This window comes from Lathamus discolor, chromosome 3 (assembly GCF_037157495.1).
Source record: "Lathamus discolor isolate bLatDis1 chromosome 3, bLatDis1.hap1, whole genome shotgun sequence".
NCBI lineage: Eukaryota > Metazoa > Chordata > Aves > Psittaciformes > Psittacidae > Lathamus > Lathamus discolor.
This window is the reverse complement of record NC_088886.1, coordinates 67,043,446-67,067,396: the sequence shown is the minus strand read 5'-3', so window position 1 is coordinate 67,067,396 and position 23,951 is coordinate 67,043,446. Positions and strand designations below refer to the sequence as shown.

At 45.5% G+C, this 23,951-nt stretch overlaps 1 protein-coding gene across 8 annotated transcripts in view; it reads left to right on the top strand.

Moving 5' to 3' along the window:
- The window catches only part of HDAC4 (histone deacetylase 4), a 217,326-nt gene that overhangs the window by 115,486 nt on the left and 77,889 nt on the right, over positions 1–23,951 (top strand). For 7 of the 8 annotated variants that reach the window (XM_065669701.1, XM_065669694.1, XM_065669696.1 and 4 more), the window contains 3 exons: positions 7,261–7,411; positions 12,028–12,148; positions 17,303–17,424. In XM_065669701.1, coding sequence (XP_065525773.1) covers positions 7,261–7,411; positions 12,028–12,148; positions 17,303–17,424 — 394 coding nt within the window. The remainder of the gene's footprint in view (positions 1–7,260; positions 7,412–12,027; positions 12,149–17,302; positions 17,425–23,951) is intronic. The other variant, XM_065669699.1, reaches the window with a different exon arrangement.

Sequence of the window (23,951 nt, the reverse complement as noted above, 5' to 3'; positions counted from 1 at the left end):
AGGGCTGCCGAAGGTACCCATTTCCCCTGTATCCTCCTCTTCACGTTGAAGGCAAACTTCCCTTTGACCCCCCCCCACCAAACACCCCAACTCCCATTGCTGACTGGGTCTGCTCCATCCTTCCTGCCTGCAGCAGCCTATGCGGAGAGACTCCTTCTGCTCCAGTTTGTGCTGCTTGTCTGCAGAGCAGCCGTTCCTCACAGCCTGCATTGTTCAAGAGCAACTTCAAAAACGCAGAGATACCAGGTGCCCGCCTCTGTCTGCCTTTTGACATGATAAGATTATTCATCTTGGAAGGCTGCAGCTGGGTACAGTCGGTGGTAAAAAAAAAAACCCAGCCTGAACATTTTGTGCCTTCTGTCTACTTGAATGCATTGTAATGTGCTCCCTTGCTATTTCTAGACAGCTTCCTGTTCTTTTTTGGTGACCTTGCCTTGGTTTTCTGATCCATGGAGCTGCCTTCAAGACTTAGATCTGGAGCCTGCAAAACTTCACTTCTGATGGAAGTAACCCTGAGGAAAGCTTTTGTAAGATCAGAGCATTTGCTCTCTTTGAAGGGCAGGGAGTGACTTTCCTCTGCCTCAAAGACAAGCTCTTTCCCAAGAGCGCTGAAGACAAATCTTCACACAGAGGGGTGGGTAGTGTCAACAGATTCGTAGAGTAGCTTGGACACCTCTAGGCCCCCTCTCTTGGTTGAAGAAGTCATCATGCAGCAGGCTGTGTTCATTCGGGGGCAGATCACCACCTCCCTAGTGGTGATGGTTTCTGGGCTGAAGCTGGGTTGCGCTGTCAGGAACGTTGTCTGCACTGGTCGTACTCTACACCTGGTAAAAGAAGCGTGTTTCCTTTGGGCTTCTGAGGTAGGCCAGAGTTTGTTGGCTGGAAGGAGCTGAATGGGAACTCCAGCTATCTCCAGCTTTGAGATGCTAAAACCTCACTCAAAAGTCAAGTCACGAATCTCATTGCAGACAGTGGGTGTGGATTGTGCTGTGAATCCCTGGACCTGTGTGCATGGAGCGTGGTGGTACAGCCAGCCTTGTCCTTCATGCACCATTACTCAGTCTCTTTGCTTTGGGGTTCACAGTTTTCCAGCAGGATATGGAGGTTTTCCAATTCATCAGCAGTGGGAGATGGAAAGCCTGTGGCCCCCTGTGCTTGGCCACTTCACGTTCCTTCGTTGAAGTCAAAGAACAGACATTCACCTACTGCATGTTCTTGTGAATGGATCTCCTGAAGCTGGACTTAAATTGGGCAAAGTTTGGGTGTTCTGAAGGCTGAATGGCTGATGGCAACAGCAGTCCAAACAGCTTTTTCAAGTGATTAGGTTCCTGTTCTTCCATCCTTTATAGTGTGAGCTTGCCTCCCAGTACAATGTGTGCGGGGCGCAGTGATTACTTTGGATGATCTTCTTTTAAAGCCTAGACCCTTATGGTCTTTATTCAGTTTGGAATTGCAGAGTAAATGGCAGGAACAAGAATATTTTGCAGTTCACACATCTGATTTTTCAACTTCCATCTTATTTTGGAAGTAGATAAAATAGATGGGAAGTAGTCAGAGAGAGCACACAGAGAATCAGGGCAGGAGTAAAGAGAGAGCCGAGTGGATCCTGCAGGAATATTGACCTGTTAATACACACTGTTGCTGATAAATTTAACCTTCCTAAACTTGTAATTCCTGTTGGTGCATATGGTCTCTTAACAACATTGAGCTGGTATGTGGGTGAATGACATTGCATTTGAAACATAAATCATGTGAATAACTTCACTCAAGTACACGCGGTATGAACAGTGGTGGTGGATAAATCTGTGTTTAAGTTTCCTGTTTGACTGTTGGTGGTGTGTATCATAGAATCCCAGACTGGTTTGTGTTGAAGGGACCTCAAAGCTCATCCAGTTCCAACCCCTGCCACGGGCAGGAGCGCCTTCCACTGGAGCAGGGTGCTCCAAGCCCCTGTGTCCAACCTGGCCTTGAACACTGCCAGGGATGGGGCAGCCACAGCTTTTCTGGGAACCCTGTGCCAGTGTCTCCTTCTTTGCAATAACCAAAACCTGGTGGTGGCTCCTCTGTTTGCTCCTGATCTGTTTGTCCTTCATCTCCACTCCTGATCCTGATTTTAGCATAACATTCCCATTCCAACTCATCTACTCTCTGCACCCCATAACTGTTCAGAGGACGTAACTGCTTCTCCAAGGACTGAGGTCTGATTGCTTATGGCATCATAAAATCTCACTTAGAATTAAACATCTGGGGCTCCTTCCTTTACAGGACAGTTTATATACGTCTTTGATTTACAAAGATTCCTTCTTGTCATGCATGATTTGGATGGATGTTCCCTGCTCCTGGTGCAAGGATTTGTCCCCCCCTTCGGTAATAACCATGTAAAGCAAAGCAGAGGCAAATGCAAGGGAGTTTTGCTCAGGGTAAAATGGGAGATGGAGCTGAACGTGCTGGATACTACAAATGGAGCTCAGCGCTTTCTAAAGAGGCTAGCCTTCTGGAGATAGGGTGAAAACTAGCCTAAAGTGGCAGTCAGGGAGCAAAAGGCATGTACAAATGCATTCCCAGCACAAATATCCAGGACTTAGAGGGATGAAGCTGCTATGTGAGCTTCCAGCCTTTTAGGGGAAGTGAGCAGTAATGGCATGGGAAAGAAACAGTGATGGGAAATTATATATCCATATGTAAGCTGCCAAACTAATAGCATAGGATCTTGTCACCTAGAGCTGGCTAGGAGAGAACACAACCCTTGTTCCCATTCCTGGAGACATTTGAGCCTCATAAACTTGGAACACCAGACATTCCCAGTAGGATATGTCTAACCGGCATCAGTCTCCTGCTCGGGAAGCTGTCTGCTGGGCAGGGTCATTTCCCTGTGTAGCAAAGGGGTGCTGTCTGGTAGCTGGAAGGGGACACAGCAAATGTTCAGCTGCTGATGTGTCCAAGAGAAGGATGATAGTCATTTGTTCTGCTCAGCTGGGCTTTAGAATTCCTGTATCTTGGCTCCTGCTGGAAACCACAGTGTTGTTTTCCCCCCCTCCCACATCCCATTACAAGTCAGTCATTCTGAGCAGCCCCTGGTGCTCCAGGAGTTGTCTGAAACATGCCGGGATGGAGCCAAGGGAGTGAATCCTGAAACTGAAGCCACAGCTTGAGACTTGAGTAAACAGGATGGGGAGAACATGAAGCAGTCTGGCCAAAGGAATGGCCAGTTTTGAGAGCGCTCTGGGATCACCCAATACAACAGTTCTCCCTCAAAGCTGATGTCCCTACTTTGCTTCCACACATAGCTAGTGATTGTTCGGGGGATGTTTTGATGTGTACATGGTTTGGCAGCTTATTTCTTAATCATTTTGAGTATCAGATTTAACCCCCCAAAATTATGGAATTTTGGCAAAGCACGTTGCAGATGATTTTCCCTAAACCCCACTGTTTCTGCCAAAACCCCAACCATGCTGGCTGCTGAGGGAGAGGACTAAGATAGGAAGAATGTCATGAAGACTTAAGCTTCAATGAAAGAAGCTGAACCCAGCTTAGCTTCTCAAAGTGCTGAGTCATGCCTCAACTCTTGCCTTGAAGAGGACAAGTTCAAAGATCTGCTTTGTTGGGGTTGGTTTTGCTCCTGTCTAGCACCAAGTTGTTGGGTTTGAAGGTGTTATTTTACTTGCACATCCTTGCAACTTCCTTAAAGCTATTGCCTCCATCAGAGGCCAACCTCTCATTCCAAGGTGGCAGGGGAAGTAGTTGTATAAAGAACTCTGCAGCCTGCAATATTATATCAGCAATCAGTATGCAAACTGTTGGTCAGCCAGGCTTGTGATTACGTGCATGAGTAAGGGTGAGCTGTCCGGGTACAGATGCTTTTATACTGCCTTGCACTAATTACAGTAAGCTAGGCAAATACATGTATCTAAAACCCTAGGAGCCATAGTCTGAGCTTCAAAACCTCTTCTGCTTTACAGATTTTAGTCCATTTTGTGAAAGTAAATGACAGACGCACCTTTAAAGTGATGGGTGGATGGGAAAGAAGCAGCACAGAGCAGTGCCTGGCTTCTGTGGGAAGAATTAAGGTAGTGTTTGCAAGGTTCCGGGATGCAGGAAGGACTCGCATTCTTGCTGCTCATTTAGCAGTTTGAGGAGTCATTCTGAAATCCTTAATGTGACATGTCCTCATGAAACACATCCTTATTCCCTCTGGTTTAGCTCCTCTTTGCTTACAAAGAGGTTGCTTTGTGCGGTGGAAGTTGACAGCAGGGTTACTGGTAAGGTGTCAGTCCCCATTGTAGGTTGATACGCTGAAGACACAACGGATGAATGCAATGGCAAAACCCACTGCAGCGGCGAGCTGCATTGGGAATGCTCTGCGTTCTCCTGATTACATTGATTAATATTAATGTATGCTATAGGAGCACCAGCAACACTAACTCCAGGTACAGTTGAGCATTTGTGCAATTTTCGTAAATAGTGGAAGCAATGACATTAAACATATGCAGGAATCCCCATAGTTACAAATATTGACAAACATTTACTTTGGCAAGAGCACCTAATTCAGATGTTCCGAGCTGCGCTCCCTAGTGCGGTGTGCCTGGCTGCCACACACTGTGCTCCTCCAACTGATAGCTGAATTCGGCTGAATGCAAAGGGATTTCCATTGGCATAACACTTTGTCTTTCACAGCTATTCCAGTGGCATTACTGTTGGGAATGGGAAGCTTCAATGCCAGACCAAGCCCACAATGTGTGGGTATTACCTTGGCAGAAGCAGCTTAGTGCATGATGCGTGAGGGGAGGGTATGACTGCGCTGCAGTTGGCCACACATGGGGGTGAATGGTCACTGACTGTTAAAATGAATCTTGATAGCTTTAGATGAAGCAGAATCTCATCTTTCTTTTGAAGTTAAGTTCATTTTGTGCCTATGACAGCTTTTTGTATGTCCTCAGGTTTCCTGCTCCTCCTGTCAGTTGTTGTAGGTGGGTTTTCTTGCGGCTTATGTGTCTTTTTGCACAAAGCATCAGCAGAAAACCCTGTTTTTACATGAGAAAATTAAAGTGGAAACCCCAAAATATAAAACTGGGGCACAGTCTGGCTTTAAAGCTTATGGTTTTAAAGCTAAAAAAGGCCTTTTTGCACTTTTAATATGGTGGTTATATTCCCTTTGGCTTTATTAGAACAAGATGGGTACCGGTAGCAGCAGGGATGAGCAGCGCAATGATGTGGCTGAGCCATGATAAGGATTTAGGGTGCTCACCTTGGGTCAGTGCCCCAGATCCTTATCAGAGGCCCTTGTGGTGGTTGTGGACCCTGGACGTGGTCTCTCATTACAGCTGGTAAAGGCACCACATTGCCTGTGCCCTTGCATTGTGCTGAGCCTGCACCACATATTTCCTATCAAATACTGTCTGTGTGGCTTGTTTTCAGCCCTGGGCTTGGAGACGTGTTCATGCTGTAAGAAGACATCCTAGTTCAGACAGAGCACACGGATGGGTTTTCTGGAGGCATTTTCTGAGGCTACAGCAGACACCAACAAAGTGATTTCTTTCCCTTTTTCATGGAGATGATTGGAGAGGTTGCTTCATTATTATTTATTTTTCCAACTTTGAAAAAGATGGGAAAACTATATTAAGAATAGGCTTTGTGGCAACTGGGGTCCACATCAGCAGGAACAATACCTCTCTAATGAAACCTCTATAAGCCATCCAGATACAAATTGGTCTTTCATTTACATTTCACTACAGATGTCAATGAATGCACAGTTCCTTCTAAGGCACCCTAATGTATGTAAACCATTGCAGGAAGCGAAGCACGTGGAGCCTAGGAGACTGCAGATGGAGAGAAAAGGCTCCTGATTTCATAAAAATAACAAAACCTGTTTTAACATATTGTGCATTAAATATTGTTCATTTGCATACTTTCTATGGCTAGGTTATAAAAGCCCACCATGTGGTGGACTTGTTGGAAGCCTGAAAAGATACTCTTGCTCCAAATGGAGATGTGTTAGTAGAAGCTGCTGCTTAATTATGAAACAAAAATAACTACTTTTGTCAAGGGTTGGGGGTGGGGGGGGTTGGTTTTTTTTCTTCTTTAGGTTTTGAGAGTCTGGGTTTTGGGTGTTGGTTTTGGTTTTTTTTGCTGTTTACATAAAATTCCATAGGATGAGGAAGGGAAGCATAGGTGCAATTTATTGTGAATCCCGCTATAACTGGGGTTGGGTGTTTTACAACAGTCTGCCTGCTTGGAAGCGGCAGCAGCAGGGACTCCTCCATCCAGAGCTGCCAGCAGATAGCCAGGCGGATTGGAAAGTACCTCTTTACATTTCTTTCTTTGCATCTTTGTATAGAATGGTTTCATTTGATGTCTGTGGTCTAGAATGTATCCGTGGCTGCAGCGTCGGGGTAGCACAAATGTGCAATAGGAGAAATCAGTGCATGTGGAGCGCGTCTGCTCATGCTGTCAGGGTTTGGAGAAGGATGGGGTGAGACCTATTCTCAGAGGGTTCCCTTACCCTGAAAGTAACTGGTGTTTAATGGAGTTAAGAAGATAGAGGTGTTCCAGTCCATGGGAACTCATGTCTGTACACAGAGAGGGAAGAATGGCTGTTGGAGAAACCAGAGTCCAAAGTCATATAATTAGAGGCTTATTCAAAAAGCACAAGGGAACTGGTCTGCAAAGCCCATGTTGATAATGGTGTATTTACTGGGAGTGCTTGGCTTGCTGAGCTCAAGCACGCTCCTTCGGCACAGAATTGTTTGGGTTGGAAGGGACCTTAAAGCTCATCCAGTTCCAACCCCTGCCACGGGCAGGGACACCTTCCACTAGAGCAGGGTGCTCCAAGCCCCTGTGTCCAACCTGGCCTTGAACACTGCCAGGGATGGGGCAGCCACAGCTTCTCTGGGCACCCTGTGCCAGCGCCTCAGCACCCTCCCAGGGAAGAGCTTCTGCCTAAGAGCTCATCTCAGCCTCCCCTCTTTTGGGTAGAAGCTTTGTTCTCAAGGAGGTGCTTCCTGAACAGGATGCTTATGCTTGTAAACAGACCGTACCCTGAAGCCTGGAGCGTACAGTCCCTATCACTTAGCATATCCCTGAAATGGAAATGCGATTACATAAAGTGAATCGTGGTGCCAGAGCCTCTAGACAAGGAAGACACCATTTTTGCTTTTTCAATGAATTAAGCAATGTTGTTGTCACCTGACAGCAGCTTCTGGGTTAGCTCTGGGAACTCTGCAGTGTTAACTTACTCTTTTTCCTCTCATCCCTTCTCCACAGCAGCAACAGGAGATGCTGGCCATGAAGCATCAGCAGGAGCTGCTGGAGCACCAGAGGAAGTTGGAGCAGCACCGACAGGAACAGGAGCTGGAGAAGCAGCACCGAGAGCAGAAACTTCAGCAGCTAAAAAACAAAGAGAAAGGAAAAGAGAGTAAGTAGCAAAAAGCTCACCTGTGTCAGTGCTGACAGGTAGAGCAGATGAATGGCAGCCATCATGCAGCTTTATAAAGCTGGAGAAACCTTCCTGATGGCCTCTCTTATAGAGCTTGGGTGTGCAGGGAGCTTACGTAAACTGAAGTATTGAGTGCAGAGAGAAACGTATTTCTCTGCTTTATCTTCATTTTTGTCTTAGGAAATGCCATTTGAGCATTTTTCAAAAGGAAGCCTCTCATCTCTTTACTTGATTTAACATTTTTTGAAGTATTTTTGGCAGCATTCCTAATGGCGGCAGAATATTAAGCCCATAAAATACACCAGATGCACACTGCATTGCTGCTGCTTCTTCTTCTTCTTTTACTTTAATTCCCCTCTTAAGATGGAGCCGAGTTCTCAGTTCTTTGCTTTTGAAAGTGTTTTCATTCAGAAAGTACTTCTTTCATGAGGTTACAGATTGTGGTTGGCTTTCCCATGTGTCATTATGCACTTGACAAGATTCAGTAGAGTGATTATGGCCTCACAATTTCCCCTTATCAAAGGCACTTTGGTTGCTTGTTTGGTTTTCTTTTGGAAGTGAATGGGAGGAAAAATACCTCACCAAGTTGTACTAGCAACTCGCTAGGTCTTCAGCTCAAATGGAATAAAGCAGCCTGTGATGGAAGAAGCAGAAAGGGCTGGAGGAGACAGGATGCTGTCTGGGAACCAGGAATGAGATAAAGGTCTCAAAAGAATTTTTCTAGTAGGAATAAGCATCAAAAGGGGCTACAAGAAACCTGGAGAGGGGCTTTGTGCAGGGGCAGGACAAGGGGAATGGCTTTAAAGTGGTCGAGGGGAGACTGAGGTGAGCTCTTAGGCAGAAGCTCTTCCCTGTGAGGGTGCTGAGGCGCTGGCACAGGGTGCCCAGAGAAGCCATGGCGGCCCCATCCCTGGCAGTGTTCAAGGCCAGGTTGGACACAGGGGCTTGGAGCACCCTACTCTAGTGGAAGGTGTTACCTGCCCGTGGCAGGGGGTTGGAACTGGATGAGCTTTAAGGTTCCTCCCAACACAAAACAGGCTGGGATTCTAGGGAAGGACTGGTGTGTAGGAGGCTAAGAAATACACCATGTGCAGGTTAAATTCCCCCCTCCCTGCATGTGTATCTTGTAGCAGTAGGCTTTAAACTGAAGCCAAACAAGGGAACACACAGGCCTACCCCAACGCCTTTGTAAAGCAGTTCGTAGGAGATCCAGCATGTTTTGTGTGTTTGATTTGGTTTTGTTTCATTTTAGATACTAGAAAGAGCAAAGGATCTGAATCTATTTAAAAGAAGCAGTGTAACATTCAGGAGTGAATAAAAGGGATGCTAATGCGGGTTTGCTGCTCTGGTGCCCGGTTGACTACCAGGTCCATTGCTTTCCATTTTCCTCTTGCTGCTTTATGTTACTGTCCAAACTAAAGGCAATGGGTTCAAGGTGGATGGAAGCTATAAGCATTTCCACTTCACCATGCTGTTTTATCAGCTGTTGATACTGTGTCAGTGTTTTGCTGGGCACTTCTGTAGTACTGGTATGTGGCTCTTCTCCTTAGAGTCTCTTGAATATATAGCAAAATGCCTGAATCTCTGTGAGCTTCAAAGGCATCAAAGCACCTTTTGGCTGAAACACATAGGTGTAGAGGAAAAAACAGATTTTGGGGATGGTAAGTTGAAGATCCTGTTCCCATGGCTACAGTTTTATTTTTAAGTTACTCTTTATTGAAGAAGTTTTATGGTGTATAATCATTATAGCACCTCAGCTCTTCAGAATACTGCTTTTTCTCACATCAGAAGATTTTGCTAAGTGCAACACAGCTAAAATTGTCCTGTTCTGAAATACAGAGAGTGTTTAATCATAGAATAGTTAGGGTTGGAAAGGACCTTAAGATCATCCAGTTTCAACCCCCTTGCAGGGACACCTTGCACTAAACCATGTCACCCAAGACTCCATCCAACCTGGCCTTGCACACTGCCAGGGATGGAGCATTAATAGATGTGTGTAGTTTATTTTCCTCCATCACTGTAAGCCCAAATAGAATTGGCTTGTATCTCTTAGAAGCAAATCACAAACCTGTTTAGTTTAAGCCAATATCAGCTTGTTGCATTCTCATCTTGTGAGCCTTAACTGATACGTGCTATCAAAAAGTTTTGGATTAAAAGTATGACTTCCCTTAAAGGAAGGAAAATATATATGAAAGTAGTTTTCCTGTAGGATAAGGAGTGATACTTGGTCATCCTGCCTTTCCACTGCTCAGATTGAACCTGCAACCTGTCTGTGCATCAGTGTTTCCAGACACTTCTGGGCATGGACCATTCAATCCCTTGTTGCTCAGTCTTGGACTGTGGCGTGCCTTGGACTTCCTCGTAAACTGTGATAAGCCCACACCATCAGTTAAAAGTTCTGCTTCTCTCCTCTTGCATTGTGCAGCCTCCTCCTTCTACAAGAGCCTGGTCCTGCCACTGCCTTCCCTTAGTCTCTTCCCACTAACCCTGCCTTATCCTAGGTTTGGATGTACTATATTTGGATATATCCAGATACATATTTTTGGCTCTTTAGAGCTGTTCTGCCTGCAGTACTTTGTTCCTTGTGGCTCTCTCTTGTTTGCAGTCTTATCAGTTGATCTGCTCTTTGCTCCCTGCTCCTCTTATACCCTCACTTTCCAAAAGGAACATCCCAGCTTCACAGCTTGGTTTTTCCCACGTGCAAAGCTGCTTCCCTTGCCAGGGTTGCTGTGTGAGCTCTTGCTCTCCAGTTCCTTCTCTTTCCTCCTCCTTTGACTCTGCCGTGCCTTTTGCTTCCATTTGGTTTGAGTGTCTTGCTTCCTGCCTATGCACTTAATCCATACACATGAGCTTTCTCTTGTCCTCTTTACTTATACCCCTGCATGGTGTATACTATTTTTTATGTGACAGGTTGTCCGCCCTTAGAGTCCTCTTTAACATCTCTACTGGATATTGCACAATGCTTATGTGACTGGGTTCAAAATAACCCAGTGTGTTTATTTTGTTAGTGAGCTATTTATAGTGATTTAAAGTGATTTATATTTATTTAAAGTGAATTAGATCATTGGGCTTGGGTTTTCTTTCTTTTGATCTTTCAGCTCAAGGTTCAAGAGCTGAGTAATGGTCAGAAGGTCTTTCATGACAGCTTGGTCCATGGCTCCAGTATTCCTGAGGGAAGGCAAAGCCTACGCATTTTTATCTTGCTATGGGGCCTTTCAGCTTCTAATTCCAGAGGAAGACAAGCCAGGAAGCTTTTGTAAATCTCAGCATCAAAAACTGTTTCATTTCAGATGTCCTAAGTCATGTCAGATTGATCCCAAACTGATGGAATGCAGCCATGTTTGATTAGTTTAAAGATATGCCCATAGGTGAATTATAACACCTTTTGGAAAGATAAGGCCTTTAAACATGATTTTGTCACCTCTTCTGCTCTAGCCGTGTGGCTTGCTACACTCATATGAACTTGTCTCCAGCTCATCAGCGATACTTCCTGTTGGGCTACACACCATATCTACATATGTAAATGCAGTGAGAAAGGCAGGGCTCCAAAAAGGTGGCTTTTCAAGCTTTTAAACAGTTGACCAAGATTCAAGGCAGAGCTGCAGAAAACCAGTGCAGTTTTCTTCTCTTGGAGCAGTACAAGAAGTGTTTCCCCACTCTGTCAAATGGCAGCACGTTGCTGAGTAGGATCCAGGAGGCAAAAGATTACCCTGTTGTAGTTGAAGCTTTTATTCCCAGGAGAGCAGACAGCTTTTCTTTGTAGCCAGGCTACTTTCCTTTGGAATTCTTACTTTACGCCAAGGTATGGATGAACCATCCTTTTCCACGTGTTCTGCTTGCCAAACTTCCTATGCATTACTCCATCAGGAGCTCTCTGCCTGCAAATCTGTTCTGTCAAGCAAATGATAGTTTTAATCCATCATGGTAGGAAAACAAACTGGTCTCTATTGTGGAGGAAGTCATGGCTAGAAATTACACAGTTGACATTTTAACTCTGAGCTGCAAAATTCCTTATTTCTTTTAACTGTGAGATTTTCTATTTGAAGGAGGAGATTGCACACTTGTAAATGAATCGGAATATTATGTAGGTCTTACTGTCCACAGATACTTGGGAACAAAGAGGGCCCTATTTACAAGAGTTTTCAAGACTAAATCCCCATATGAGACAGTGGTCTCATTCCCCTTCTGCTTGCAGATGTGACATTTAAAAGTTTAGTGTACACAAGACCCTTTCTCTTAACTACCTTTGATGGAAAGCAAGTTGCAAATACCTCGTACAAGGGCTCTTTTCTGAATGTGCTTCCCTGCACGTGTAAAATCCTCTTCAGAAAACTTCTATAGTGAAATGAGAAATCTCTGGTTCAATCCCTATTTTCAAACAGGAGTTGTGTTTATATGCAAACCTAAAGGCAAAGAGGGGAATAAAAAGAGAGCTTCTTACTGGAGATACTTTGTTCTTTTCCTCTTTGAAATAAGAAATTCTGCTTTTAGACTGGAAATCAGAGATTGAATTGCAGATCCTTATAGAAATTTCAGTTCTTTCAAGTATGTCAATTGATTAAATTGTCTTTTTCTTATGTGTTTTGACATTTTAGGTGCGGTGGCAAGCACAGAAGTCAAGATGAAATTGCAAGAGTTTGTCTTAAATAAGAAGAAGGCATTGGCACACCGGAATCTCAACCACTGTATATCCAGTGACCCTCGCTTCTGGTACGGGTAAGTGGTACTGGGCTTATCTTTATGATTCAGCCTGTGCCACCTTTTTTCACATTGCTGGAAATGTGAGGAATGGACCTGATGTGTTTACTGGCTAAAGCAGAGCAGAGAGAGCCAGGGTTTGACTGTGCTGTACATGACCAAAATGCATTTTTCAGAGGATTTCAGTGTGAATTGTTTGAACTTCAATAAAATGCGTAAATTACTTTTTATGTTTAGTGTATTGCAACTCAAGAGTAGTTGAACAAGCACAGATAGAGTCAGAGAATCCCAGCCTGGTTTGGATTGGAAGGGAGCTTAAAGCTCATCCAGTTCCAACCCCCTGCCACAGGCAGGGACACCTTCCACTAGAGCAGGTTGCTCCAGGGCCCCATCCAATGCTGAGAGCTTTCCAAACATCAGTCTATTTGTTAGGTTTATTGTGGCACATGTTAATCAAAACATCCCTTTCCTGTGATGCTGCAGGATGTTAGTGGATAGAGACATATAAACTGGTGCACAAGGGGCCATCCATAGGGATTTAAATAATCCCCTTGTCTTCTCTCCACCTGCTTTGTGGTGGGTAAAGGATCAATATTCTTAGATCTAACACAAGATGTGAAGCGGGAAGAAAGCCCCAAAGGCCTCCCAAGGATTTCTAAGGGTCTGTCTTGGTAGTAAGGTGCAGGCAGGCATGAGCTCGTTGTGTTCAGCCTTTGAAGAGGGCAGATGGCAGCTGGGCTGTGTGACTGGAGTGTCCTATCTAGTGCTGGAGGAGGATTGTCAATGCACCCTTCAGCTATTAAGGCAGAAGTCAAAGATTTTTCATTTCCGTTTTATTTAAAAAGGATTCTTTAAAAAGAAGAGAAAACCTTTGAAATTAATTACATATTAGTATTTATTTATATGGCATCTCAAAGGTTAGCAATTCAGTTAGAGTGATATTTATGTACTCACATACTTGTGATGTGATTCAGTTGGGTGGTGTTTGGATTTAGCATACACAGATGAGGCTCACAGTAGATAGACTGGATGCTCCTACTGTGAGCAGGCAAGCCAATTAAGTCGTAACAGATGCCGAAATAGTCTTTTAAATGACACGCCTGTTTTTAAGCACTTCTTTTGGTCTTATTAAGGTTTGTGAGTTCATTTAAAAACAAGAAATGAAAGCATTACTTGGAAACAACAGCTCTCCTGAGGGTATTGAACACCACAGCGGCTCTGCGTCAATGGCCGTGATGTGAAGTGTGTTCAATTGACATGTGACGTAGCCTTTGCGCCAGGCTTTGGTTGTCCTCTGGGATGTCCAAATGCTTTTGCCTTCAGTATCTGCCTCCAGCACAAGAGGGACGTGGAGCTGTTGGAGCAGGGCCAGAGGAGGCCACAGAGATGCTGCGAGGGCTGGAGCAGCTCTGCTCTGGAGCCAGGCTGAGAGAGCTGGGCTGGGTCAGCCTGGAGAAGAGAAGGCTCCTTAAGGGGAGACCTCAGAGCAGCTCCAGTGCCTAAAGGGGATACAGGAAACCTGGAGAGGGGCTTTGGACAAGGGCCTGTAGGGACGGGACAAGGGGAATGGCTTTAACCTACCAGAACAGGGGAGACTGAGATGAGCTCTTAGGCAGAAGCTCTTCCCTGTGAGGGTGCTGAGGCGCTGGCACAGGGTGCCCAGAGAAGCCATGGCTGCCCCATCCCTGGCAGTGTTCAAGGCCGGGTTGGACACAGGGGCTTGGAGCACCCTGTTCTAGGGGAAGGTGTCCCTGCCCGTGGCAGGGGGTTGGAACTGGATGAGCTTTAAGGTCCCTTCCAACACGAGCCAGTCCATGATTCTTTGATTTTGTATCTGAACTTCATTCAACACTGCTGGTTGCTGGTACATTGAGTGTTTATAGCTAGTAAATAGTTCCTAATTAATCACTGATGTTAAAGGGCACAGTTGCATGTGTGGATCAGCCCTTGAGATGACAAGGGGCCAGTTTTAGATGTTTTTAAGCAGGATGTAGTTGTAGTCCAAAGGATCTGCTAAATGAGCGAAAGAGACTTGGTAATTCTCATTCTGTTTCTTGTGGGCTATCACGGAGGTCTTGCTCTGTTTTCAGCTCTGTGGTATTCAAGCCACTTGGTAAACTCTGTTTAATAGCTACATCTGCAGTCTATATGTAATTGTTTAAAACAGATTTGTGGGCCTCGTTTTCAGTTTATATTGGTGATAGGCAACAACAGAAGAAATTCTTTTGACTTGCAATGTCAGGCTGTCCCTCCTGTGGATCCTGAACCCATTGGACAGCCCTGCTCACAGGAGGCTTTGCTTTTCAAGAGCATAGAATCCCAGACTCATTTATGTTGGAAGGGACCTTAAAGCTCATCCAGTTCCAATGGGCAGGGACACCTTCCACTAGAGTAGGTTGTTCCAAGTCACATCCAACCTGGCCTTGAATGCCTAAGGTCCTTGTCCCAGTTCTAGAAGATACACAGGGCAGGACTACCATGGAGGCTCTGATCTCCAAAGCCCCAGCACAGGGCTGATCCCACTTGACGCTAAGGTCTGCAGAGGAGGGGAGCATCACTGGCCTAATTGCAGAGCCCTGAGACATACAGGCAGAACTTGTATTTCAGCTTTGGCCCATGTGTATCTACTGTGGCTGTTCTTTTTAGCCAGATGAATGTCTCATTGCTGTTTCTCTTATTAAATCGTATTCTAAACATCAATTGAGCAAAGTGGGGAGTTAATCCTAAAGAGGCCTGGACAGATCTGGATTGGACAACTCACCATTTAATCCTTCATTAAATGTTCAAGTGTATCTTGGGTACTGAGCATTCATGTGTTTGAAAACCTTACTTAACCTAAGTAAGAGTGGCTTAGCAGGAACACAGACAGAGCGCCTTGGGCTTAGCAAACAGGGCTATTACTTCCCTGAGAAGCTGTTAAAAATGCACTTGGGTAGTAACTTCTCAGTGTGGTAGCAATCATGAAAGCTGAGTGTTTGCATGGGAAGGAGGTAGAGAGATATAATCACACATTAAATTATACCAGTGTCCGTAGGTGTCTACAGCCTTGGTACACAAAACATTCTAGCACAGATACATATGTTTGAATATATATCCAGGTTGCATTCCATGACTGTGGTTGAAGTCTCATGCATGCTTTGCTGTGCACATGGAGATTGAAGGCTTTACAGAGGACCTCAAAGCTCAAAGAACAGGGGATACGTTCTGTGAAGCTATGAGCTTTCAGGAATGCTCCCGAACTCGATGTAATGTACAACTTCATCTCTTTCAAGACCTCTGAAAGGCTGGAATGGGCATGCAAAGCATTGCGTTTAGCTCCAAAAAGGGTAGGAGTGTTCGATCCCAGTCCTTGAGCCATATAATGTATTCCTGTTTGCAGAGTTTAAATATCTGTCATTCAGCAACCCCCAAGCACATCTAAACAGGCCCTTTGAGTTACTGCACATTCCTTAACAAAGCGATGAAAATAGCTTCAATGTACATGATTGTGCAGCTTAAGTCATGACTTAAAAAGAGGAAAGAAAAGCCTCTTGCTTGTATAGGCAAAAAAATGTCATTGTGTGACACGATGGGTTTGAGGGCTCTTGGCTTGCAGCATCCAAGGCTTCCTGTTTGTGAACCATCTCTCTGTGCTGCCTTCCCCTGCTATGAGCAGACCTGGGCAGAGAAAGCACCTTCTGTTTTCGGGAGGGCTTCAAGTATCTGTCAGTTTGGTGTTTTGATTGCAGGTGATGATTAAACTGCGTGTGTGCAGGGGCATTTACTGGTGTGAATGTGCAGGGGGTACGTGATGTGCGCAAATGCTCATGAAATACACAACTGTGTAAGAGCCTGCAGCATCATTCTGCTTCCATGGTTGGGATAGGAAGGGGGGAGGATTAGGAAACCACAGTGAATCACATTGCTTGGGAAGAGCTGTGGCTATAGAAAATGTTAATGTAGGTGTTCAGGTAAACTTGCAACAAAACCATGAAGAAAATGGGATGTGTTTTCCTGCTGCCTCATTAGCCCCTTCCTTTTGAAAGGTATAACTTGTAGTGGAGTTGCTGCAATGTATCTCACCCAACAGCCTACTTTGGATTTGAGCTTTCAAAATGGGTACTGCCAAAGGAATGGGATGGATTGGTGCCATTTTCAACTGGGAATGACTCATTTTGGTTTCCGTAAAGAACCTTTTGTAGGACAATGTTTTTAACCAAGGTCTCCAAAATGCCTGGTTATTAGGCAATGTAGTATCTCAAATATGCACTTCTTTTGACAAAGTGCTCACTTTGTCCCATATTCTTTAGTATTTGGAAGAAGTAATACAGGGTTTAAATTGTGTTTCTTTAAACTTAAAATGTCAGCTTGTTTGACAGCTCTATGGCTGTTACCTATATGGCTAAATCAGTCATTCTATGGATGGAGCTTCTCTGCTCGCATGCACAGCTTGGAGACTTCTCAAAGCCTGTGCTGGTTGGGGTTGGTCGAGCTCCTGGGAAATGTCAAAGCTGGGCACAAGTCATTAGGTATTAAAGATGCAGCCAACAGACTGGTAGGAGGCTTAGAAAACTCATTCATTATTTAATATCCTTAGCAAACAGAGTGCAATTTACTTCCAGCAGCCTGCTCAAACAAAGCTATAAATTACCAGCTTCGAGAAGTTAATCTGGAAGGGTGTTGAGTACTTTGGCCGTATCTCTGCTGAGTACTGGGGTCAGGAGGCAGAGAAGGCAAAGGCAGAAGACCACCTATGCAGCATGTCTCCATTAGCCAGTTGTGGCACCTCATCCTTTGGTTTTGTTTCATTCTTGGGCTTTGTCTATTGCATCTGCATTGTATTCACTGAAGGGAGATTGTTGAAGGGAGTAAGAGCACTAATGCTGAGCTTCAAGAATATGACTTAGCAAAAGCTAATCCAAGTAGATGCTTGACATTATACTCATGGTTAAATAGCTTCATGAGTTGAGCCATTCTCAACAGGGTCGTTCTTCTACTAAAAATCAAGCCTATGTTTAGTTATCTCCTCTATTAGTCTTGTATGAGTGTTTAGAAGGAGAAAGATACTACCAGGATGTTTTCCTTTGCACTGTTCCGCGCTGACTGAGATAACCTAGGTGAAGCTGCAGTCATTCCCTTTGTGTATCACTGATGTAAAGCTTCTTCCTTCTCTTTCTCTTTCCTTCTATGCAGGAAGACCCAGCACAGCTCTTTGGACCAGAGCTCCCCACCCCAAAGTGGCGTATCCGGCACCTACAATCACCCTGTACTGGGGATGTATGATTCCAAAGATGACTTCCCACTCAGAAAAACAGGTAGTTCTTGCAGTGATTTTCTATGTTGCTCTGTCTTTGCTGTCACACTCAGTCCTCTTTGTTTTGTTATTTTAAAGGGGTTGCGTTACTGTAAAGCTGTGTTTCATGGGGTGGTTTATTCAACAAGCACCCACTCTGCTATGCTCCCCCTTCATCTGTCACTGTGCTCAGTGTGAGAGGGAGCCTGGAGCTGCTTTGGATGTGCGGTTAGGAGACAGTGTGTCAAAGTTTGTGAGATGTTTTCCCAGAGTCAAAGTTAATACAGAGATCTGGGTGTCTGAAGTCCAAGTGTGTTCTGCTGAGTGAGAAAAGGACCAAGAAAAGTTCATTTCTTCAGGGATTTGCATTTTATATACAAGTTTATATTCAAAGTAAATAAATCTGGTGCTACCAGTCAGAGCAGTGGGACTTCCTGCAAAGGGGTTTGGTTCACACCTAGACAGTTATTTCTCAGTTAGGATTTTCCCTGCACGGTGGCTTAGCAGGTCAGTTATTTCTCAGCTATATATTATGTAAACCAGGTTGTTTTGGTTGGCTCTCATCCTCAGCTCCATCTTGCATGCCTAAGCCAACACAGCCTCAGCTTCTAACCTGGCCAGCTTGTGATCCTCGGCTGCTTTCTTTCGGGAATCACAGAATCCCAGCCTGGTTTGTGTTGGAAGGGACCTTAAAGCCCATCCAGTTCCAACCCCTGCCATGGGTAGGGACAGGCTCTATCAGCTGCTGCTGCTGTTTACTCCTCTTCTGTTGAAGGCTTTCAGGCTGCTCTGGGAAATCACAGCATTTCCATGCAGGGAAACATCCCTTGGCACCATTCCTATTGCTTAGGGCCTGTGGACAGCCTGATTTCAAAAGATTTTTAGCTCTTTCCTTTACCTTCTAAATGCAGGTGATCCGTTTCTAGTGTGGTAGCATTCTCAAGTGTAAATGGGCTTTGACGTGCTTCAGAACCCCCATGCTCATCATGCAGGGGACCTTATTTCATAGAATCCCAGACTGCTTTGGGCTGAAGGGACCTTAAAGCTCATCCAGTTCCAACCCCCTGTCAACCTTCCACTAGAGCAGGTTGCTCCCCTCTGGCAGGTTAAAGCCATTGCCCTTGTCCTGTCCCTACAGGGCTTTGTCCAGAGCCCATCTGAGAGTTCATGCAGGCTTTCCTTGTCACTTGGGTCTGAGGATCAGCCACCCTTCCTGTTCCCAGTGTTATGGAAGGGGATTTCTGCAGAGCTCAGCCCTTTGCTGTGACCCAAACTGAGTTCTCAATAAGACTCTGGCTGAATAAAAGCCCTGTCAGACAGGGGGAATTAAGGATGATAAATGTACTTAATCACATTATTAAAAATGGAACCAATCAAAATCCCTGTTGTTTTAAAGCAGGAAGACGTTGAGCTGATTTTGTTTTTCCAGCATGCTGATGCTTATTCTTCATGGACCCCAGCATTAACCTTTTGGGGACTGCTCTGTAATACAATCGAGTTCACTCGCAAGGTTCAGGAGAGAACTATTGTTGTTTTGATTTGTCTTCCTTTTCTTTCCCTTTCAACGCAGCAGCACGTCAGTCTCTGGCACAGTGTTCCCCTGCAGAATTCCCCTTGCCAAGAATGTTAAGTTGCTTGGAGAAGAAAAGCTCCTGAGCAGTCTGGTGTAAACAAAAGACAGGGAAGGCTGGAGCCCATCCTAACTAAAGTTCTTGATTATGGGGGAGCTTTTCACGTTATTGGCACCAGGCAAAACTCTGCCTTTGTGTTTGTAATGTAAAACTGCCATCTCCTGTAGGCCAATTTGATTCAATATTTGCCCTTCAAATAACAAAGTCCATCACAATACACTTCTGGTTACTGGGCCTGGAATCCAACCAGCATCGTTAGGGATAGGGTGATGAAGGGGTCTACAGGAAGGCAGTTTTCCCCTTATCCTGTCCCTACAGGCCCTTGTCCAAAGCCCCTCTCCACGTTTCCTGTAGCCCCTTTAGGCACTGGAGCTGCTCTAAGATCTTCCCTTAAGGAGCCTTCTCTTCTCCAGGCTGACCCAGCCCAGCTCTCTCAGCCTGGCTCCAGAGCAGAGCTGCTCCAGCCCTACCAGCATCTCCATGGCCTCCTCTGGCCTCATTCCAGCAGCTCCACATCCCTCTGGTGCTGTTGCTTCAGAGGTGGATGCAGGACTTCATGTACTGACAGACTCCAGGAGCTGTTTGTCAGAAGCTGTCTTGGAGCTCCTGAGGTTTGTTTTTAACACAGCTTTTCAGTTTTGCTGTCCTGAAGAATATTCAAGGTTGGACAGAGCCTTGGGCAACGTGGTCTAATGTGAGGTGTCCCTGCCCATGGCAAGGGTTGGAACTGGATGATCTTAAGGTCCTTTCCAACCCAAACCATTCTATGATTCTACGGTGTCCACGTTTTCTCCCAGGAACAAGGCCCTTAGTTGATGGGGTTCCCTGCTTTCTGAAACCTGTGCAGTGGATGTATTGAAAGATGCTGTTAATTACAAAGCTGACACAGCCGCCAGCATCAAGATGGGTAAAAAGAGAACAGTGCAACTTTTCAACATGGTTTTCTTCTTGCTTACATAGGGGTTTATTTGCTTTTACGTTCTATGCATCCTGCGCAGGGCTGGACCGTGTCATGTTGGACACTAGCTTTCCCACTTCCTCCTGCATAAAGGTAGGGTAAGGATTCCTTGTCTTTGTTGGGCCTTGACAGCTAATCAAGATTTCAAAGGAAAGCCACAGCATTCCAATCAGTTGTCGTGAAAATCAGGAGAAGTTTTGCCAAGCTCAACCTCTGCTAGAGCCAACACACATTCAACTCACTGCATGCAGGAGCTGGAAGTGGTTCCCCATATCAATACTTAAACCTGACCCCAAAGGGAGAAACCCAGCCCATTTCTTTTGAAGTACTTTGGTCTTCCAACCTTTCTCCTGGCAGGTCTGTCAGCAGAGGTGGGATTTTGGCCCAAGCTGATGTTATCAAACCCACGCTATTGTTTCGGTTTTGACTGGTGCTTTTCAAGCCTCTGTTGTTTGCCAAACTGCTGTGGTTCAATGTGCATCAAAAGACCTCCTGAATCTATTAAGAGCTGGGTTTTGGTGTCTTTGGCTTGGTTTCTGGGGCTGCTGCAGCCATTGTCACTGTTTTGTGAAGCATTGCTGATGCTCTGGGCGCTGGCTTTCACTTTACTCCAGTATCACAGCTGGCTGCACTGGGGAGCTGAACATCAGAAGGAAGTTGATGGCCATGAAGATTTGAAGGAGGCAAGAAGATTCCTGTGGTCCCAAATATGTTTTCACTGCAGAACTGTGGGATAGCATCTCAGGGTGTGAGTTTCCACTATTTCCAAAGCTAGACAGATTTGAATGCCAGACTGGGAGCTTACAAAGACATCTTTGGCAAGTCTATGTCTCTGGATTTCCTGCCTAGATAGTAAATGAGTGTGTGTGTGGTATGGGCTTGGGCAGAAAGGATGAGGAGGAAGTGTCACAGACCCCTCTTTCAGCTCCTGTTCTCTGGGGAGCAGGGAAGAACCAGTATCCTACCTGAAAACTTCCCATCCCAGCAGTGTCTCTTGCCTTCTGCACAAGTTGCGACGGAAGAGAACTGGTTATAGGTCAAGTTCTGTGTCTTAGGGCTTGTGGTAAAGGGAAAAAAGCTGTCCTCAGCCTTCCCAGCCCACACAGTTAAGAACTGGCAGGAAAGGTTCAAGAGGGATTATTTAGCTCAGCGTTGTCAGACCATGGTTATGCACTTCTTTGCTGCAGTGACTTCCCTCAAGGAATAAAGGAATGCAACAAAAAGGAAACCCCTTCTTGTAGCTTTGGGACCTCCTTCAGAAGGAATCTGACAAATACATTGCCTGTGCTGATGATGCCAGCAACCAGTACAGCTTCCAGCCCACTTTCTTCTAAAAGAAATAGAAAAGGTGATTATGTTCTTTGGGCTGCATCAAGCACGAGCAGATTGTGAACAATGACTTCTTCTAAGCCCCATCTTGCACTTCGATGGTGACATGTACCTGGGCTGTCAGGGTCCTGATCACTTGCTGCCCATACAGAGCTGCCATGAAACAGGCAGCATGGTCCTTCTCCATGTGCATCTACCTGCTGGGCACCACGAATCAGTGCTTGTGCACGGTATGTGCTCACTGGTTCCAACACAGACTGGTTTGAGTATTATTTGCAGCTAAGCAGGTGAAATTGTGCTGAATTCCTTGCATTTCAAAGGAAGCAGAGAGCAAAAGAAAGGGTTTGTCAGTGATTAAAATGCTGCCATTGTCAAGAAAAGGCATAATACTTCCCTGAGTTGGTTCTGATCATTGGAATGCTTTAAGTGGTTTGTTTTATCACGGAGATTGTTTAGAGGAAAATAGAGTAGGCAGAAATCCTGGTGTAGTGTGGGAGTATGCTTTAGAGAAAATCATTGAGCTCTCTATGGCATGGAGTGTCAGTCAAGTTCCAGAGCAGCTTTGCTTTCCCACCAGTGTTGCCCTCCCAGCCGATGGAGGTGGAGGTCTGGCTTTCCTGGGGACCCACACACTGCCTCAGTGTGCACTCTGCTGAGAGGAGCCATAGACCTGCCTGAGAAATCCCTGTTGTTTGAACAGCCTTTCCTGCTGCAAGGAAAGGTTTTTCCAACTTAGTTGATTCTAGAATTCTATGACATAAGTGTCTCTAGTCCAAAAATAACTTCCTAAAGGCAAAAATTGCTTTGTCAGAGAGCAGCAACAAACCAACGTGCAGTTAGAGGACCAGCAAATACTTGCTGTAATCCCTCCGTTTCTTCTGACTATCATGTCTAAATGCACATGAGGGAATTCTTCACTCCCATGTTTTTCTTCGGCACCAGCAGCTTGAAGTGTGCTCTGTTCCAATGCACACCTCTCCCGTGTTGAGGTTTGCCTTAAGGCAAAAGGAGGGGATGCCCCCTTTTAGTCAGGTAAAGCAGGGGCTTTGACAGAAGAGCTGGGGATCCATGGGGAGAAAGGCAGTACTTCCCACTAAAGTACTTCTTGAGGAGTACCATCAATGGTGCATTGTAGAAGAAACCTCTTCCGATAGAAGACCAAAGTCTCCTGGGTTAGTGTCACCACTGTGGAGCAGGGGCTCCAGGAGGCCGAGGGACTAGCTCTCAGTCATTCAGTGAACCTGCCCTTCTCCTCGTTAGTCCTCTCAGCTCCATCTCTGCTTCAAAGGGACATCCATGCTTGCAACTCTACATGTACTTATATATCAGAGGGCTAGAGCAGCTCTGCTCCGGAGCCAGGCTGAGAGAGCTGGGCTGGGTCAGCCTGGAGAAGAGAAGGCTCCTGAAGGAGAGACCTTAGAGCAGCTCCAGTGCCTAAAGGGGCACTGGAAACGTGGAGAGGGGCTGTGGACAAGGGCCTGTAGGGACAGGACAAGGGGAATGGCTTTAACCTGCCAGAGGGGAGATTGAGATGAGCTCTTAGGCAGAAGCTCTTCCCTGTGGGGATGCTGAGGCACTGGCACAGGGTGCCTAGAGAAGCTTCCTTGTATCTAACCTGAACTTCCCCTATTCCCTATCACTCGTTGTCTTGTTCCTACCGTCCCTGGTGAAGAGTCCCTGTCCAGCATCCTTGTAGCCCCTTTCAGACACTGGAAGCTGCTCTGAGGTCTCCATGCAGCTTCTCTTCTCCAAGCTGAACAGCCCCAACTGTCTTAGCTTGTTGGATGGCATCACCAGAACTAATGTGTCTACTAATGTAGGTAAAAAGGGCTGGATAAAGATTTTGCCGTATTTTTAAGAGGTTTATATTAGATTTGAATTTCAGATTTTTTAGATTTTTACAAGATATTTGCTATATTCTCAGCCTGGAGAAGAGAAGGCTCCGGGGAGACCTCAGAGCCTTAAATGGCTTTAAATCGGTCAGGTTGTTCCAAGCCCCTGTGTCCAACCTGGTCTTGAACACTGCCAGGGATGGGGCAGCCACAGCTTCTCTAGGCACCTTGTGCCAGCACCTTAGCACCCTCACAATGCCCAGCTGCTGAAATCAAGACGTTCAAGGACTGGGATGAGGGTTTTCATGGTGCATTGTTGGCTATTTTATCAGGAACCTGGCAACATCTGCCCAGGACGTTGTGTTTTTGCGTTGCACAGACTCAAATGTCCCATTAGTTCAGCAGCTTAGGGGATGCAATTCTAGGAAGAAAACAATGAGAATGACATAAATGTTGGCGAATTGGATTACATGGGTCCTGCTGCAATAAATGATGTATAAGAGGGGTAAGTTAGGTTTGAGCCTGTGCAAACTAGGGAAGCTTTTGGCTTCTGCTCTAGTTATTAATTTCTGTGGAGGAAAACAAAATATTCTTTGTATAAATCCTTATTATAGGCCAAATTAAGTGTGTCACTGCTGAAGAAATCCCACTGGCTTTGTGGAAGCTGACTCAGACTTGGCACGGGCTCCATCTGTTTGCTAAACAGGAGTCAACCTGATTTCTTCCTAACTTCCCAGTGTTTATTCCTCAAGGTTTCACCTTAAAATGCAGGAGACCAGTAAATTGTGTAATTCAGTCT